We start from the raw sequence: 18,333 nt of genomic DNA, 5'->3' as shown, positions 1-18,333 counted from the left end.
TGCTAATCTGTCCAGTGTTTATTCAAATGGTAACCCTGGACCAGAATATATATTTCTGTTCAGAAGACTTCAAGATTTTGGCAGACAGCGTGCAATACCCAAGAAATGCTTGATTCTAATTAAAGTTTGCTTTTATTTATTTTGGACATATAATACAAGTCGGGATTTTTTTTCCCCCCCCTTTGCATTCATTCAAAAGAAATGAAAAACCAAAAATCAGTGGATGCTTATATTTCTTAAAACTCTACTTCAGCTTTTATATCATAGATGTAACCCCCAAATACCCATATTATGTTTTTTTCTTTCTGAGTGGATCCATTTGTTCCAGATTATAGTAGCTAGTCAGTATGTCATGGTGCAGTAAAATGCAAAAAAAAAAAAAAAAAATCAAAGCCAACAAACATATTTCTGTATTTTTTATTAGAACAATTAAAATGAAAAAAATGACAATCCATCTGTGTCAAAAAGCAATAAACAATATTTCATTTTAAAAATAATGCACAGATACAGAAGCAAAGCTGAGAGCTGCGAGGTCATTACACACTTGAAAGCACAGAGGAGAGTTTAAGGTAGAAAGTAAAAAGCAATAAATCAAAGCATCAGGCCTGAAGCAACTAAAGTTATAAGAAGGCGTTCCAGGAAAGTTTTTAGCAGGCTCCCAAAGCAAGAAGCTGTGTTTGGGATGTACATGCATGTACTTGCTCTCTGGGTCCATCAAATTCACCTGTGTCCCACCTCTGGTCCAGATAGAACTGGTTTCTCGGGGCATGAGGCGTTCAAGGGCTGAACTACAGGAACGCATTGGGACTGTGCATTCATGTCCATCTGCATGCTTTTGTGCGTGTTAGCCTGTTTACTTCTTGTGGTAGTTGTCTGCATAAGCTCTGTGATCCTCCTGCCCGGGATACTGGTCTCCATAGCGCCTCAGTATGTCCTGGAGGCTGGGCATGCCTTGTGAGAGAGGCTGGTAGGGTGTGTGAGATTCCTCCTGGCCGCTCTGGTAGGGCTCTGCTTCATACTGGTCCTGATTAACCTGCTCTCTCTCGGCTGCCGTCTGGCTGTGGTCCTCTGCAGCATGACGTTCAGGCTGGCTTTGAGGCTGCTCGGTCTCATAGCGACGCAGGCGGCAGTCACGGTCATACTCGGGGTCACAGTGTGGGTTTACAGGCTCCAGGACGCCGTTGCGGGTGCCGTCAGAATTCAGGTGGGGCTCATAGGCCTCAGCAGGGTAAGGGATGCGACGTTGAACTCCAGAGCGAGGTGCGCTGGGCTTCACGGGATAGCATTCACGGTCATAGCCAATGAAACAGTCGTAGCCCTCCTTGGTTTTGCCTGGGGGACCCAGAGGGTGGCGTTCCTCCTGGGCAGGTTCCTCATAACTGGGATAGGAATAAGGGTGCTGCTGCCTGGGGGAGGGAGGGGTGTGCAGGTGCATAGCGCCTGCTGCATCACGCATAGTAGAGTAAGGATCGTTGGAGTTTGACTCAGAAGCAGCCCCCATACGTGGAGCATATGGGTCATTAGTGTGAGCTTGGGCCATGTATTGGCGCAGTACAGCAAAGAGATCAGTAGCTGGAGGAGAAGTTGGGGCACTGGCCTGGCGATACATAGCATAAGGATCAGTGACTCTGTTAACATTAGAATAAGAATCCCTATACATGGAATAGGGGTCATACTGCTCAGCAGGAGGGGCAGCACGGATGGCAGCGGCCTGATCTCTCTCGTTACTTTTGTATGATTCTGGAGAAGTGGAAAATCTGGTGGCGGTAAGAGGGTTGCAACCGTCTTCAAAAAGAGGATTGCAGGATCCTGGTGCAGCTTGGGGAGCCTGGAGGGATAGAGTAAAATTAAAATACAGTAATGCAGAAAGCTGTTGAAGGAAATTAGTATGACGAATAAGACCTACCGTACTGGAGGCAGAATAGGCATTCATGTAGAGACCAGCAGGAGCTTTCTGTAACATTTTGCAGGCAGGATCTTTCTTGGGGTCACAGCCAAGGTGGGCATATGATGGACGGGACCCACCAGAATACCCATAAGCAGCTTTCAGATGGTACTGCAGACACTCCACATCATCAGAGCCACAGATCCGCAGCAACTCTACCTTCTGCTCCTGAAGCACGAGAAACAAGGATCCATATTATGAGATGGGTGCAAATTTTTTCTCATCGAAAACATTTGTAAGCAATTAAATTATTGCTCCTGCTGAATGCATCCATCTTGGGCAACAATTATAGATATAGGTTTGCAAATCTTACCCATGGGAGCTTTCAGATGCACCACTGCCCAGCAGTCTAAGGTTCTATTATCTAATAATAACATAAGTTTTAACAAGAACTCTAAATTCTAAATAAAGAACTCTAAAAATTCTCTAAATTACCTTAAATTTAAACAATAATCAGTTTTTCAGTTGTAAACAGTTTGAAAAATTGTGATATTTTGTATGCCATGATACAAAACGTGCAATGAATAATTAATTAATTAAAATACAGTAAATATACATGTATACTATGCACAAAAAATACATAGCATACCATGGTCAGGAAAGGCATCGTGGACGGCGAGTAGTAATAGTACCCTGACTGAGGGTCCTTGGCTGGAGCAGGAGAGTGGACGTACTGAGGAGCAGGGGTGGCAGCCGGGAGCACCAATGGCTTGTAAGGGCTCTTTCCCTGGACTAAAGCCATGTACATGCAGTAGGGGTCCTTGGTGGGGTCACAGGTTTTTACTGGGGCAGGTTTGGGGGGTTCCGCTTTAGGACTGGCCCTGCTGGTGTAGGAAGCCACGCAGTTGGGGTCTTCAGTATCGGAGCAGGATTTATAAACATCTCCCAGGTGTCTCAAGTAGGCCTTGTAGGAGCGACGCCCCTCAGCACGGTTCTTGTTCTGGAGGTAGGCGAGGAAGATGCGATCCATCTCCTGAATCTGAAGGGAGTAAGGGTTTATTGTTTTTTCACTGATCGGATGACATGTAACATCAATAAAAGTAAAAGGCTTCTCAGAGAACCACCACTCTCTGAACATCCAGTTTTACAGGGAGGCGCTCAGAAAGAAACTATCTCTGGCCGAAATGATAAACTCTGTGTGGTCAACATTTGTACTCTGGCAATTTTAATTATGGTTTTTTAATATAAGAGTATGAGACTGTAAAACAGCAGTAATAACCGGCTTCTTCCTATTCATAAACACGATTGTCCTCCTAGCCTCTGTTTTTGAAAACTGGTGCTATCAAGGAAGTAACTGACCAATCAGCATGCATTAGCAGAACGCTAGCTTTTTGTTGGTAACCCTGTTTTATTGATTATAATGTTGACATGTAAGAGAAATGTAATTTTTGTTTGTTTCTTTTGTTTTATTGTGTTTTGTAGCAGGTGTGAATCTTTAGTTTAGCTGTTTAGGTGAACTGAACCTTCTGGTGAAAGAAGCTGGACAGGCCTCTGTAGATCTGGTGCCTGCTGCAGAGTCCTTTGAAAGGACATTTGGTTGTGTGTGTTTAATTCCTGTTTGATAAAACTCACTCCGTCAACTTTTCCCAGCAGAAATTCACGCAACTTTTCAAACTACTCCTGATTTTACTGGCTCATTAACTTTATATGTGAGAGTTGTTAGTGATATATTCAGGTTTAGGATGATAATAATATTTGCGACTTCTTAGTGACTCCACTCATTTTTCCTGAATCCAAATTCCGAGTCCTTCCTTGCCCCCTTGTCATGTCTAAAAAACAAGGGCAGCAACAATAAATCAAAGCAGTGAAGCTGAAAGGAACCAAAAACTGTGCTAAAAGGTGCTAAAACAGTAGAGATCAGATTTAATTTATGGTTTGGTCACTGCAAAAGACTCAAGTAATACCTATAATACCTCACATTTGATACATACAGTTTTTGTGAGTTATGGCAACTTCTACATCATCAACATGATTATTTCCCCCACAAAAAACCTAAATAAACTGCACAACACATTTTTAAGCAATACATTGCAAAATAAATGCCAGATTTGGCAAATACAATACAAATAAGTTGGCATGTACATTAATATATTAAAAATCCATTTTAATTATTTCATGGTTCAGGCTTTAAAGGGTTAATATAAAAGCATTAATTAGAGCAGCTTTAAATATAAGAGAACCAATCATCTCATTAACAACTTGTCAATACTAAAGAGTTTTGTTTCATATTGAACAGCTGAAGTGTTACATGGAAACTTTCATTTCATGACACCGTTAATGTCGAAAACAAAGCGTTCACTCACTGCCTCCTGGTTGCCGTTGTCAGTAAAGTACTTGTACCATGCCCAGAAGTCAGAGTGCTGTTTGTACCAGCTGATGTTCCTGCGGTTGCGGATCAGCCTCCTGTGTGCTGCTGCAGCAGCCGCCTTCTCCTGGATGCTTTCCCCCGCTGAGGGCAGGAGATGAGGGGAAAAAGCAAAGACACGGCTGATCCAAAGGCTTCCACGCTGACATCATATTCAAGGACTTTCTAGTGACTTTTAAAGTTTCCAACAAAACATTCAAGGACTCAAACCCCTTTTTTTTGTATTCGCTAGAAAACGGCTTCCATCTCACATTAGCTCTCAATCACAGGGTCAAGAGTTGAAGCTACACAGAAGCCAGGTGAGGTGGAAGTCATAAATCTGTGTTTACTTTCCAATCACAAACCTCTTCCATGGACAAACTTTTCAAAAACTCGGTCACCGTGCACTCTTTAGAAACAAACACACATGTTGAAGTATCTTTAAAGGTAAAAACCACATACTTACCATCTCCTCTGGGCTTTTGCACAATTGGTCCAGCAGACAAGAATGCTGCAAACAGAGAAAAGCAAAAACAGATGTTGCTGAAGTCAAAATTGCTGATTCTTTCTAATCTAATTTGTCTGTAATATCCAAGCGATAACATGACATTAAACCTCAAATGCTTACGGGCTGATAGTTTTCATTAAATAGGGCTGGGGTAATTGGCACTGCCTGAAGCACTGGTTACTGCAGTTCTTTGTAGATTTTTATAGGGGTGCTTGTAACACGAAGCCCCACGCTGTGCTTTCAAAGGGCCGTGTGTATCTGTATGCACATACATGCACACGTGTGCACAGTTTGAAGTCGAAGGAACAGCAGATTCAGATTCAGCTCTGCTCCGGGTTCCTTTCATCTCCGCAGGGAGAAGGTGTTAGTCCCTCACAGAAGGGGAGGAAGAGGAGAAGGAGGAAGAAGAAGAGAGGAACAGATGACAGCCTTAAAAAGATCCACAGGGGATAAATTAGGGTTACGTGCCGTGTGTTTTAAGTGGAAAAAAACATTAATCTCTTGATTTTTCTTCTTCTTTTCTTCTTTTTTAATGTTGGGATTGGAAGAATGGATATGCACTGTCACCTGTGAGGTTAAACTAAAGGTATGGATCCTAAAGTTAAAGGAGAAGGTGGGAAGGTGACCCATGGTGATGTTTAGGAGGAGGAGGAGGAGGAGGAGGGTGGGCTGAATGATGCTGCCTCAGTATATCCACTCTATTTCTCTCTTTCTTTCTTTTAACAAGCCTGTAAAAAATGGCAGGCACATCTGGAAACAGCAGCACTTTAAGAGGGCATAGAGGAGGTGATGCTGACAGGTAATAATTTTTTTACTGATCAAAGTAACTCCTCCTCTTCCTCGTTACTGTATTTTTTCCCCTTTATCCATCAGGGAGCGTAACTTTGAAAACCAATTTTAAAAGAAAGCATGTCAATCAAGAAGAGAGAGAACTGGAAACAGGTGGTAGGGGAACAAACTGTCTCCATGTTGCAACATCGCCGGTGATATATGAGCATCACAGGCATGTTATAGAGCCGCGTGATGATATATGTGAAACCCAGTTCTCATGAACTCATCAGATGTACTGCAACTAAACTTTAGCTTTAACAAACTGAACCTTGAAATGAAGCAATAGCTCAAGGCAAATGCATTTTAAGGAGGCTCGAACAATCAAAGGAAAGTTGGAAAAATAAGCTGCTAAACTGATCCACAAAATCAAAAATGTTGTAAGTCTAAAAGCTAGATCCTCTGGCTCTGAATAGCTTTATTAGTATCACACTGATCTATAGCCAGCTGTGTGTTTTTTAATGGTTTAAAATAACTGCATGTCAACCTAAATGCAAAAGGTAAAAGCTCTGATTCATGAATATTTAATTTTTTTAAAAACAGACAAAGAAAGAAAGTCACTCATCACTGCTGTGTCCCTGCTAACATTAAGAAATAATGGCTGACATTCATCATCAATGTGGACTTGAATGACTCATTCTTACCCACAGTAAAGTCTACCCTTCACCTCACGATTTACTCTTCAATCATTCAGTTTTTCAACTCGTAAAACTGGAAACATGCTTTTATGTCATCATTGTTCTTTTGTTCTACCCATCAGTCGGGACATGAATGGACTCTTATTTGCTCAAGGACTGTATTTAAGAACAGACTTGCAGTGCGAGAAGTGAGCATTCACCGGAAACTGCAGTCTTTCAGGGATGTTTTTTCACTTTAAATGGCAGCATCTCAGCACTGAAGACTTTTGGGGAGTGTGCTTATCTTTCAGAGTATCCACGTGTCATAGAGGCACCGTGTTTTACAGGTAACTTTGCTTTAAAGTGGAGCTAGAAAAGTAGTTGAAAGTTGCTGAAGCCTGTTTGAATAAGATGAGTTTAGACAGATTTTTAATTAGTTATAGCTTTGTATACACTGAAGTATTAGATAAGAGTGTAAGATATTAATAAATTTTGTTCTGATGAAAGATACGATGGGTTGCTGGTTTTGGAGTGTGAGGTTTTAGTGCTTTTGTGCCTTTAATACAATTTCAAAGTGATTATCTTTAGGTTTGGGGTTGCATCTAAGATATCTGATGACATTATCTCAGACTTTGTTGGAGGCACTTAGAAACAAAACCCTCAAGTTTGATTAAGAAAATATTTGTTGCAGACCTACCAAAAACCCAAGCAATGTATATAATATAAATAAAAGAAAAAGCTCCATCTTTTCACCACTAACACATTTTCATTTGAGATCCTAACACTGTCACCGAGCTTGGAATGCACCCATAAAGCAGACTAACCTCCAAACTCTTGGAGATCTTGGAGCTTTGCTGTCTTGCAAATATTTTTTAATAATTCTTTAATTTATTGGGCTCCTAATTGTGCATCTTCTGATTGTGTTATTGTGATTGTTTCTTCCAATAGAGATTTCAATCTGCAGTATTATAGAATATGAATATATTTACACTGTGAGATTACTAATCAACATTATAATTTAGCTACCTGTCATCATTTCCATAATTCGCTATAATATAATGTATAGCTGACAATCTGGCCTTGTTATCTGACGCCGTCTGTAATGTCCCATGTCTGCTGGGTACTCACCAGGCAGCAGCATCACAGCCAGCACAATGGTGATCAACACACCGGAGAAACTGGTCCGTCTTCTTTCAGCCATGACTGGACCTCAACAAAAACACAATCTTGAAAACCACTGTCACTTTGATCCTTTCTGTGCCTGTACCTGTTTGACACTTCACATGATGCAAAATCCTTTTTTTCACATATACTTTGATCACTGGCTCCAAAAATATGGTCCAACCAGCCATAGTAGTAACATTTTAGCCACGAGTCACTATTTTTCTCACAAAGATGCATTTTAAAGCTCAAAAATAGCTTTACAAAACTTTTAAAGCTCTATCAAAAGCCTCAACAGTTGGAGAAGTGACCTCTGCCTGTGGCTTGGAATTGAACTTTTGAAACAAACATGTTGCCACAACGGCTCCTGGCTGGGTTCAACCTACTGGTTTGTCATAGTAAAACAGAACCAGGTGTTTTTCAGCAGAATTTCAGCAGAATTTTAAGCCTCGGAAAATACCTGATTCTACCAAAAGTAAACACAGACTGCACTGTTTGGTCTCTTACCTGCGGTTGTTTGACTTCAGAGTTTCCTTCCAGAGGATCCAAAGTGGACTCGGATGAAGCTCAGTCCACCAGGTGTGTACGTGGGAGGTGTTTGTGTGTGTGTTAGGGACTCCTTGCCTGCCCTGCAGCTCTTCTTACAGACTGATCTGACAAAAGGATCCAGCAACGTTTTAAAGTGAGCCCATCATCTCTGACACGCACTAAAAAAGGCTCAGCATGATTACCTGAGGGGGGTCAAGGGCCACCCCAAGAAGATGCCTGATTGGCTGAAACTTTCAGCCAATTGGAGGCACTGTAATTAAAGACAGAAAAGCAGAGACGGTGGGAGAGCTCTGAGTAAAGATGAAGACGTGGAGTATTGGGTGAAAAGAAGAAACCTCAAGTTGTTAATTTAAGATACTTCACGGTTGATTGTTTAATTATATTAAATGTAAGAAATCACATCTGTTTCAGAGATGCAACAATAACTCATGTAAAGTAAAATAAAGACCACAGAGGAGGCAGAGGAAAGACACAGGGCTGTAAAATAAAGGGGCGTTGAGGTGCCACATAAGCACTTCTCAGAGACCTCAATGAGGGCCAAACCACAGCTTCTGTCTGAACACACACAACATGCAAGCACAGCTGGTCCACACATGAGGAATTTGATAATCTACAGTTTCCTCCTGAGTTTAACTGTGTTCAGGCATGCCAGCCACGTAAGACACACACAGGTACACAAACACACACACACACACACACACACACACAATGATTTTAGTAGAAAAACGATGTATCTGAGATATATGATGCAATATCACCACATCTGACTATATAAGCCTATAATTCATTTAGGCCATTCAGTAATGTTATCAGGTTTATGTCCAGAATAGCTGCAGGGTTTTTTTTATTGTTTTTGGTTCTTTTACTGAAAATATTTTTGACACTAAATATAATTTAATTTAAAACAAATATGACTTTTAAGAGAAAATCAGTTTTAAACATTGTCTTATTCCAGAGAGAGAATATGTTTAACATTTATGGAAGTATAAGATTTTGAACACGGTGCTTAAATGACTGATTGTGAAATAGCTAAAGACTGAACTACAGTTGGAGGATTTTGAATAGCTTGAGGTGTTTTAGTTTGGTCACCATTAGAGAAAACTGCAAGTCCTTGTAGAGCAAAAGGAAGAGGCCTGCTCTTCTTTACAGCGTTGCTTCATTTTGGTTTGAGATCTGGAGTTTGACTGGACCATTGCAACACTTTTTCTTTTTTCCAAACATTCTGATGGAGATTTGCTTCTGTGCTTGGATCATTGCCCCATTGCATGGCCTAAATTGGGCCAAATGTTAGTTGTCAGACTTGTGGCCTTACTTCTGACTCTAGAACTCTTTGATATACAGAGAATTTCACCATCAGCCTAATGGGTTTAAGTTGTCCAGGTCCTTTGCCTGCAAAACAAACCCAAATCATTAGCCAACCAAAGTGCTTAACAGCTCGTATGAGGTGTTAGTGCATAACATCTCCAATGTAGTTTTGCCTGTGCAAACGGCATTGTTCCAGACTTTAAGGTTTGTTCCACTGAATTTTTGCAAACCTAAGCTGTGCTGCCATAAACAATACTTGTTCAGTCTTTATCTTACTGCACTGTCATGAAGTTTAACATTTAAAATTCTAACTGAGGCCTGCGTAGTCTGAGATGGAGCTCTTGGGTTTCTCTGAGCATTGCATTGTCTGCTGGAATGTGTACTCCTGGGAAGATTGTGACACTGACACACACCTGAATGCAAAATTTCTGATTTAAAGATGTGGTAAAGGGATAAGTGATTTATAAAGTGCATTTGATTAGCAGCACTTGGATGCTTAGTACCCTCTTAACTTTTAAAGCTGTAAGGATCAAGCTAGTTTTTCGCAGGCCTACATAGAGCCCACGTGACTGTATGTGTCAAAAATACCACTGCGCTTCAACTGGTAATGTAACTACTCATTACAAATGTTATTTTATTGACAGTATCACCTGTGTAATTGTCCTTTTACAATAAAACACTAAATCTTACACATGCATTTACTGTATATCTCATTTATCTGCTATGCAGAAGAGCTTTCTTTTAGTAACCTTAGTGTTTGACCTGATTGGTTTTAATCTGGCGTTAAATTGTAAAATGTTTCCCATAGCAAGTTTTCCACTTGATGACCTGCTGTAGTTTGGAACTTTCCATAATCCGAGGCCTATACTAAATACAAAATCTGCCTTTAGTAAAGTAAAATTAAACTTTTTATGAAGCATTAGGTAAATACTCTTGACAGCATGCTACTTGTAAAATATAACATACAAACTTCATTATTTTCTTTATCCTGTACAGAATGTAAATCTTTCCATCCACCTGTTTTTAAAGCCTCACTACAGATTTTCAGTTTCATTAAGATTTGGAGTTTTCCTGGCCATGAATCCAAACTCTGATCTTGTGCAATTAAGTTATTGCTTTGTCTTGAGACATGTTGCTCAATCATGCTGGAAAATTCACAAATTGTCACCAAAGTACTTGGAAGAAGTTGGTTTTAGTATAGTCGGCCATTAAAAAGAGGGTGGACGAGGAGAAACATCTTTTTTCCATTTTCTCTGTTTACAGTACTTTGCTGTTCCTGCATAGTCATACCTTAATTATTGCACACTGGCTTTTTATTTCTTTCATGTTTATTTGTTCTGGAGTTTTTGGTTTTTTTTAGCATTTCCACATTTTTCCTGCCCTATTCCTGTCCCATCATGCTCCCGCTGATCATTGAGTGATCACGTTAACACATATGTAATTATGTCTGCTAACAGGTGGTTCTCAGGAGAAACAAGCCTACAATCCAGGCAGGAGCAGATTCAAACAAGACGACACCAAAACCATACTCATAATTTTCTCTTCAGCAGGAATGTAAGAGATTCTCAGAATTCAGACACCTGGTTCACCACCACTTTTTTTGTAAAAACAAAAAGGTTTTATTTCAATATTCGGCTGAGTGATTTACACGAGGGAAACTGTACAAATAAGAGACTTGTAGAGAGAATGGGGCAATTTCTTCATTCCTTTTATGTACATGTTCAGCAGCTCAAACAGGTGTCATCACTGCAGGTCATCGTCATCAAACAGATCCTCAAAATCTGCAAAAAAAAACAGGAGAACAAAGACAAGGAAAGAATTACAGAGTTTAAATCTACTTTATATATTGATCACAATTCATGCTGCTCTGTAGATACTTAAGAATTTTTTTTTTAATGCACCACCAACACAACACATACGTAAATAAATAATTATCTTATACCCCAGTGACGCAGACCTACACACTGGTTGGTGACTGCCTGGCAAACACTGGTTGTTAAGAAAAAAAAAAATAGGTATTCACCAACAAGTTGATGAGCAGTTCCACAGAAGATGCTGACATATCTGCAAACACTTGCCAATTACCCACTAAGCAGTAATTGATCTGTGAGTGTGAGCAAAAAGTCTGAGTTCAAAGCAAAATTTATGTCTTCTGAAAAGAGTCGATTTCACTGACTGCTCTCTAGGTCTGTGTAACTGTGGCCTTAAAAAGACAAGGAAAACTCTTATTTACATATCTGTTCACACAACGAGGTAATAAAGTTATATGACTGGTCTGAGCATCACAGGTGGAAACATTTAATTTTTCGTGATTTCTATTTTATTATCTTGGGACATGAGTGTTGGGTAGATGGAAACCACTTAAATATACTTGGAACCCCAGAAGGAAGAGGAACAAATAATTGGCCAATGGATTGTTTTATTAATTAATGACATAATGGAAAAAAACAAAAAAAACAAGTTAATGACAAAATTTGTTAGTTGCAACCCTAGAGGTTAAAAATAAATAACAATACTACTAAAAAGCCAGTATTTTCACATCTGGAGAACGCATGGTGTCTAAACCACTACAGATGACTTCATTAGAAGACATTATGAGGTTCTTCTGAGACTTTTCCCCCACTTTGACAAAACTCTAACAGGCCAGTTAGCAAACTTAACAGTCTGACTGGTGTGAAAATTACTCATCACCAGAGGATCTAACTGGCTCTGACAGCTCGATATTAAAAGGTTAAAATAGCACACAAGTGATTTCTCATCCAGGGTCAATAACTGGAATTTTAACGAGACATTTAGGGAACAAAACGAGGCAGTATGTTCGCTCTAGTGTTGCCATGTGCCACTACTACTGGCCAGAAGGAGAAAGTCACCAGAAACTTATCAAGTGAATGGGGGACTGTCTATTAATATCAGTTACATTCCCTCTAATCAAGGTGGAACTTTCCTAAAACTGCCTTAGATGTGACACTATTTTACACATACATTAAGATGCAAATGCACAAATCTGAACCTGCTTACATAAGCATGAATCAAGCATTTCTTCCTTAAGTGATGAATTTTCAGTTATGACAATTATGACCATTATCCGTCTCTCTCAGTGCTCATACTGCCGCATATTAACTGCTCTTGGATGCAAAGCTGTGAGGTTTTGTTTGGTGTAAACTAGGGATGGACCGATCCGATATTACGTATTGGTCCGATACTGACCTAAATTACTGGATCGGATATTGGAGAGAAATAAAAAATGTAATCCGATCCATTAAATATCACACATAACTCAGCTCATCACCTTAGCACGTCGGACCAGTATGCGTTACTTGATAGAGCGGCTGTGGCATGCGACACCTGTCGGCGGTCTGGTTGAGCATTTGGAGCCTCGCTACCAAACCGGCATTTCATCTCTGAGAAAGTTATTCCCGCGAGAAGTAAAGCAAATGTGTAAGTTCATCTCTGAATGTTTGTAAAGCATTACCACGTTAAGTTTAACAACCGATATATGGAGCGACTGCCTCTTCTCTCTCCCTCCCTCCCTCTCCTGCTGCTACTTCAATCATGAAACTGATCAATGATCAGCTGATCGGCTTTTCTGTTGCGACTCCCGTCTCTCTTCTTTGTTTTTGGCCCACTTTGCACTAGAGAGAGAAAGCCAGCGGCTAAACAACAGCAGCACGTTTAAGCTTGATAAGCTGTTGTTAGAACTTATTTAATATTACTTTCTACACCAGAATCCTTTTCTACGAATCTGACGGCTGGTAACTGTGCAGGGGCGGATCTAGCAAAGTTTTGCCAGGGGGCCAGGTGGGGCATTAACAGGGAAGGGGGGCACAAAGACATACTTTTCTTTCTTATTCTCATTTAAAATGTCAAGCTTTTAATAAATAATTGTCTGAATCTTACACCCAAAGCTTTAATCTGATGTAAAATGTACTTGTACTGTGTACTATTTAATTATTGTAGAAAAATAATTTGTTTCTGTGCATATTTATTTATTTATTTTACACGTGCATTAATCAATGCAATCAACTTTAATTTAAGCATCACGAGGCAGAGGGTGGTTCCCTATTTTTGTTTTGCTTTGAGTTGGCAACCCTATTAGTTAGGTTGTTTAATATTTCTTCTAAGTACTCTTTAAAATACCAGAATAGGGAGGATGGTGTAGGGTTCAAGTTTATTAGCTCAGTATTGATGAACTATGAAATATTTTGGGTGCAGCGTATTTTTTTTTGCATACAGGTTTAACAGAATAGCTTTAGTGTTTTTTTTTTCTTGAGTATGAACTTATACAAAATGCAGCAAGATATTAAAAAAACAGTTTTGTTGAATAAAACATACACTATATCAGATTCATATCGGTATTGGCAGATATCCAAATTTATGATATCGGCATCGGACATAAAAAAAAGTGGTATCGTGTTATCTCTAGTCTAAACTGCACTCTGACCTTCCAAGTTTTTAAGAAATCTGCACCAACATAGTGAGACAGAAAATACTGATACAACTGTGCAACCACTTATGCCGGTCATATGTAAGAAGGTTTGCAGACTAAATTTAATTTGTCAAAATATCCAAAGGGTGGCTATGATTCGCAACAGCAGGCTTGAGAAACTGTTTGACGAAGTGAACATTCTTCAGTCTTCAGTAATGAGGGACAGTTTGCCCTCGGCTACCTGTAATGACTTTCAGTGGTGTAAAAATCTGGCATAAAAGCCAAAGCTTCCTTGACACACCTCACTTTCACAATCTGTCTTCAAAAGAAAAAAAAAATCTCATGTTTCACACTGTTGCATTGACCTTATACCACACTTACAGAGCCCTGTCTCTGAAATAAACCAGCAGTTCTGCATGGTCATCCAGCTTCTATAAACAGATAGAGCCAGTATTCACTGACCATAAGAGTAAAGTGAAATCTCCAGAACAATGGCCTCATTTTTAATTAGCATGATGTGACTTGGCTCGATTTGACTCGGATATTAGGGTTTTCCATATTGGGGACAATACCTGGTACCAGGTAGAGCAGGGCAATAGGACCAAAAATATTTATCACGATATACATTTGAAAATTTGCGATAACAATATAACTGACGGTATAATTGACACTAAACAAAATACTTTACAACTCCAGCAAAGTCGTACTAAAACATTTGACAGATTTTCGAGCGCCGTGTACGACATAAAATCATTTCGAGGTCAGTAAACACAACCAGAGTTCATACATAAGGCACACAGGATTATAAGGGGCACTGTTGATTTTCAGAAAAATCAAAGGATTGATTTTAAGTGTGCTGTATTTTCAAAAAACACGGTAATAACGACGGCCCGCTAGCATGCTCTACCAAAAATAGTGCTTTGTTGTGTATCTGACGGACAAAAGCTAAACCAGTTCCACATCACTGAAGTTGCAGCATTTTTACAAACCAATTCTGGTTCATCCGTTTCATTCAACGATCCGCTTTCGCCCTTCTCATTCTCCGTTGCCGCCTTGCTTTTTCTGCAATGTGCGTATGAAAACAAAGGCACTGTGCATGCGCGTTTTACCCATATTATTGTTGCCCAACATTATACCGGTATTACCATGAACGGTATGATATGGCCCAGTCCTAGTACCAGGTACTTTTTAATACCCAGTAGGCAGGGATTCCAAGCAGACTGAGCTAAACCAAAAATGTGACGTCAACAAACTGCATGCTACTGATTAGCCAGGGAGTGATATCACTGATTCAGTCATGTCAGTGACTCATTCACAAAAATTAAATTCAATATCCCTGGCAACAAGGAACGGTTACACACAGAGCAACACCATGGCCCAGTGACGAGGTGCAGAGACTTACAGTCAGTTTAGCACCAGAGATAACATTAACTTGATATCCTCTGTTGTTGTTGTTGTTGTTGTTGTGTTTGTGTCACGTACAAATTACATCACAGGACTTTTGAGCTACATTGCTATAATGACTTCACCCACACTGAGATGGTACCCAAATTTAATGGAAAACATCCGAAACTGACTAGAGTCAAATCAAGTCAAGCCAAACAAAGTAGGTTATAGTGAAAAAGAGGCAAAAGAGTCAACTACAACTACCTGAAAAGAGGTTCTGGCTCCAAACCAAACTTTTATGTCAAAGTGTGAACAGCAAGTTATAGCGGAGCTTAAAGGTGTTAATGCTGCAATGGGCTTCAAAATACAACGACTAAGGCCTCTATTACATATGCATAAGACGTAACATAACTGCACTCACCCTGTCACGTTTAAATGTGATCTGGGGACCTTTGCCTTCTTCAAGTCAGCACAACCCCTTCTTTAATTACAGGAAAAAACTAACAACTTTAAAAAAAGAGCTTTAAAATATGATGATATCTATAGTTTTACAATACTCTTAAGTACAGAGCTTATTAGGTAGAGGGGAACCAGTTCTAGCAGTGTTAACGACCCAGGTGATGAGTGCCGATGTGTGTGTGCAGCTGACTGGCGAGGTGTCCCGCTGAGTTTCGGTCTGACAGCAGCTATAAACTCATTTTACCATCCTCTTTCTCTCTCATTTCCCTCACGCTCTCTTTTTAACAATCAGCTCTTTTCTATCTAGGTCATGTGCTGCTGAGCCAAAAATTGTTCCACCGGCAGCCAGCACAAAACAGATTTGCTCGGTGTTTTATAGTGTGTCTTTTGCGTCTGTGTTTGCACATAAACTGGTGTTTACAGGGGAACAATGGGATTGCTGAGGGTTAATGTGAGAAGATAACGTGGTTAAAGGAAGAAAATGGGTAACAGGTTTAAGGCTTTCTCAGCCACAGCCTTTCAAATTACTGAAATAATATACTGGAACATATAGGGTTTATTTCACGTCTTTGAAAGTTTATTTGCTGACTTTTTATGTTTGTTTGAGTTGTTCATATTTACACCTTAAGTTACACTTTTAATGTATTTTAAACTTTAAATGAAGGTTTTGGAAAGGCAAAACGTCTGCTTGTCCTATTAGAAATCTAGATGTTTACCAGTTTTCTGTTATTGCCTTGAACATTAAAGAACCTTCCTCTCTGCATGCAAACACAATCTTGCTTAAACTAGGCAAATTTACAAACTGGGGACTCTTAAATGGGTTTTTACTTGTTAACATCACACGTTTTTCTATTAGATGTGATCAATAAATAGAGAAAGGAGCATGCCGTTGCTTATTTTTGGAATGTTATACCATGTGTTTTAATCACATTTGTTTGCCTCATGAGACAAATTAAGGAATCGTAGCTTAGCCGTGCCATATGAAAACAAGATTTATGTTTAATTCCAGCTCGACTCTGTAAGCCCTAACCTCATTAAATTGAATCAGTGAAGTAAATTTAATCCTCATCAAATTTAATAATTTGGGAAGAGATGCAGAAACCTGTCCCTTACCATTAAAGAAATCGGAGTGCACAGCTTTTTCATTAGCTGCCAGGTCCATGAGCAGACCGCTGCTGCCTCCTGCCTGCAAACACACAACAGTGCAACCAGTCATACCACATGAGAAAGATCTACATGTACACAAACTGCTACACTTACTGCATCACAGCAGTGTATGCTATGGAAATTTCCTCCAAAATCCACAGGTTAAAAGTTCAGGTCTTAGAATTTCAACTTACCAACTCAAACTTCTGAGAAATAAACTCAAAATTGAGAAAATAACTTGAAACTTCAGTTATTAAGTTGAAATTCTGAGATAATAACCTGAAAATTTGAATGTTGCAAATGGATGGGATTTTTTTCTTCCAAGTGAAAACAAAAGCAATTAACATTAACAATTTAGCCAGAGCTTACTTAGAGCTTTTAACTAATATCCAGCACAAAGATTTAATGTTACACAACAAAAAAATAAACACTCAATTATATTTAAAACTAAAGATAACAGGCCCAATATAAAGTGAGATAAGACAAATCTTATCTATGCCAAAGTTGTAAAATACCCTTGTTATAGCAATTAAAACTAATTAAAAACAACAACAACAATATTTTAGGACTGAAGTCTCAGCTGTCAGAGGGCAAGAGGCGGTTTATACCCAGCACAGATCACCAGACAGTCTCACTCTTACGTTAGTTTAAAATCTCCAGTTAACCTAACACACATGTCTTTAGGACGTGGGAGGAAGTTGGAATAACAAGAGAGAAACTCTCCATTTAAAAAAACAAAACATATGAAAGCTGGAGCCTATCCCAGCAATCGTAGGGTGAGAGACGGGGTACACCATGGGCAGGCTGACAGTCAATAGCAGGGCTAACACATAGAAAAAGATAACTTCCTACTGACACTAATGGGCAATTTAGAATCATCAGTTAACCTAACCCCATTAACTATATGTCTGTGGACGGTGGGGGAAGCCGGAGTACCCGGGAAAGCCCACGCAAACACGGGGTTAACATGAAAACTCCACACAGAAAGATGGTGAACTCAAAATCAGACTTCTTGCTGAGGCAACAGCATAGACATGCACGCATTTAACGGGATGAGCTGAGGTGTTCCTATCAAGAATACTGAATAACCCAAAATGTAACGTATTAACGCAGTTAAATGTAAAAAAAACAACAACAACAACAACCCCAAAACAAAAACAAAAAACAAACAAGCTAGGCGATTATATTAATCGCTTCCGTTTCATGTCATTTTAAACATATGGAGCTAGTTAGCGTTAGCACATCTAGACGCCGGTTAATTTAAAGCTCTAAATCTGAGAACCTACCTCGTCCAGGTCCACATAGGGACCAGCTCCTTCAGGAAACATTTCATCCACTGCAGGCTTCATGTTATTCTAAAAGCAGTTCCGCCGCAATTAGGTCAAACGGTGCGTTTGCGTTAGCAGTTATCGAGGCTTAAGTGGTGGTAAACAGAACAACCGTGTGCAACACTAATTCATGCCCGGTTTTCGCTGCTGACTAGCCGCTTTCGGTCCGCCCTCAGAAAAATATGGGTGATTATAATATTCCTCAATATGACCACGCGCAAAGCACGTTAAATCATTTCTAATAAATTAATAGATCAAATTAAAGTTCAAGTCTTTAAAGTTAAAACGGTAAGTGCGGTTTGCTCCATTTAAGTCCTGTTTTGACAGCCTG

At 39.6% G+C, this 18,333-nt stretch overlaps 2 protein-coding genes across 3 annotated transcripts; both read right to left on the bottom strand.

Moving 5' to 3' along the window:
- Window positions 1-403: 403 nt before the first annotated feature.
- and1 (actinodin1) lies at window positions 404-8,728 on the bottom strand. 2 transcript variants are annotated; one of them, XM_026180814.1, is made up of 8 exons: window positions 8,135-8,728; window positions 7,911-8,056; window positions 7,371-7,445; window positions 4,756-4,800; window positions 4,249-4,394; window positions 2,535-2,924; window positions 1,907-2,113; window positions 404-1,828 (listed from the first exon to the last, which is right to left on the bottom strand). In XM_026180814.1, the coding sequence occupies exons 3-8, from the start codon at window positions 7,441-7,443 to the stop codon at window positions 854-856; spliced, it is 1,836 nt and encodes a 611-aa protein (XP_026036599.1). In that variant the 5' UTR covers window positions 7,444-7,445; window positions 7,911-8,056; window positions 8,135-8,728; the 3' UTR covers window positions 404-853. The 2 variants fall into 2 exon arrangements, with proteins under 2 accessions (XP_026036599.1, XP_026036598.1); XM_026180813.1 differs by lacking the exon at window positions 8,135-8,728 and having other exon boundaries at window positions 7,371-7,451; window positions 7,911-8,123.
- A 2,221-nt stretch (window positions 8,729-10,949) lies between these two features.
- On the bottom strand, window positions 10,950-18,165 carry cops9 (COP9 signalosome subunit 9). Its single transcript, XM_026180823.1, has 3 exons — window positions 17,961-18,165; window positions 16,642-16,714; window positions 10,950-11,038 (listed from the first exon to the last, which is right to left on the bottom strand). Exons 1-3 carry the CDS (start codon window positions 18,021-18,023, stop codon window positions 11,001-11,003), a joined length of 174 nt encoding a protein of 57 aa, XP_026036608.1. The 5' UTR covers window positions 18,024-18,165; the 3' UTR covers window positions 10,950-11,000.
- Window positions 18,166-18,333: the final 168 nt, after the last annotated feature.

This window comes from Astatotilapia calliptera, chromosome 9 (assembly GCF_900246225.1).
Source record: "Astatotilapia calliptera chromosome 9, fAstCal1.2, whole genome shotgun sequence".
Taxonomy (NCBI): Eukaryota; Metazoa; Chordata; class Actinopteri; order Cichliformes; family Cichlidae; genus Astatotilapia; species Astatotilapia calliptera.
The sequence above is the reverse complement of the archived record's forward strand: the minus strand, read 5'-3'. Positions and strand labels throughout refer to the sequence as shown.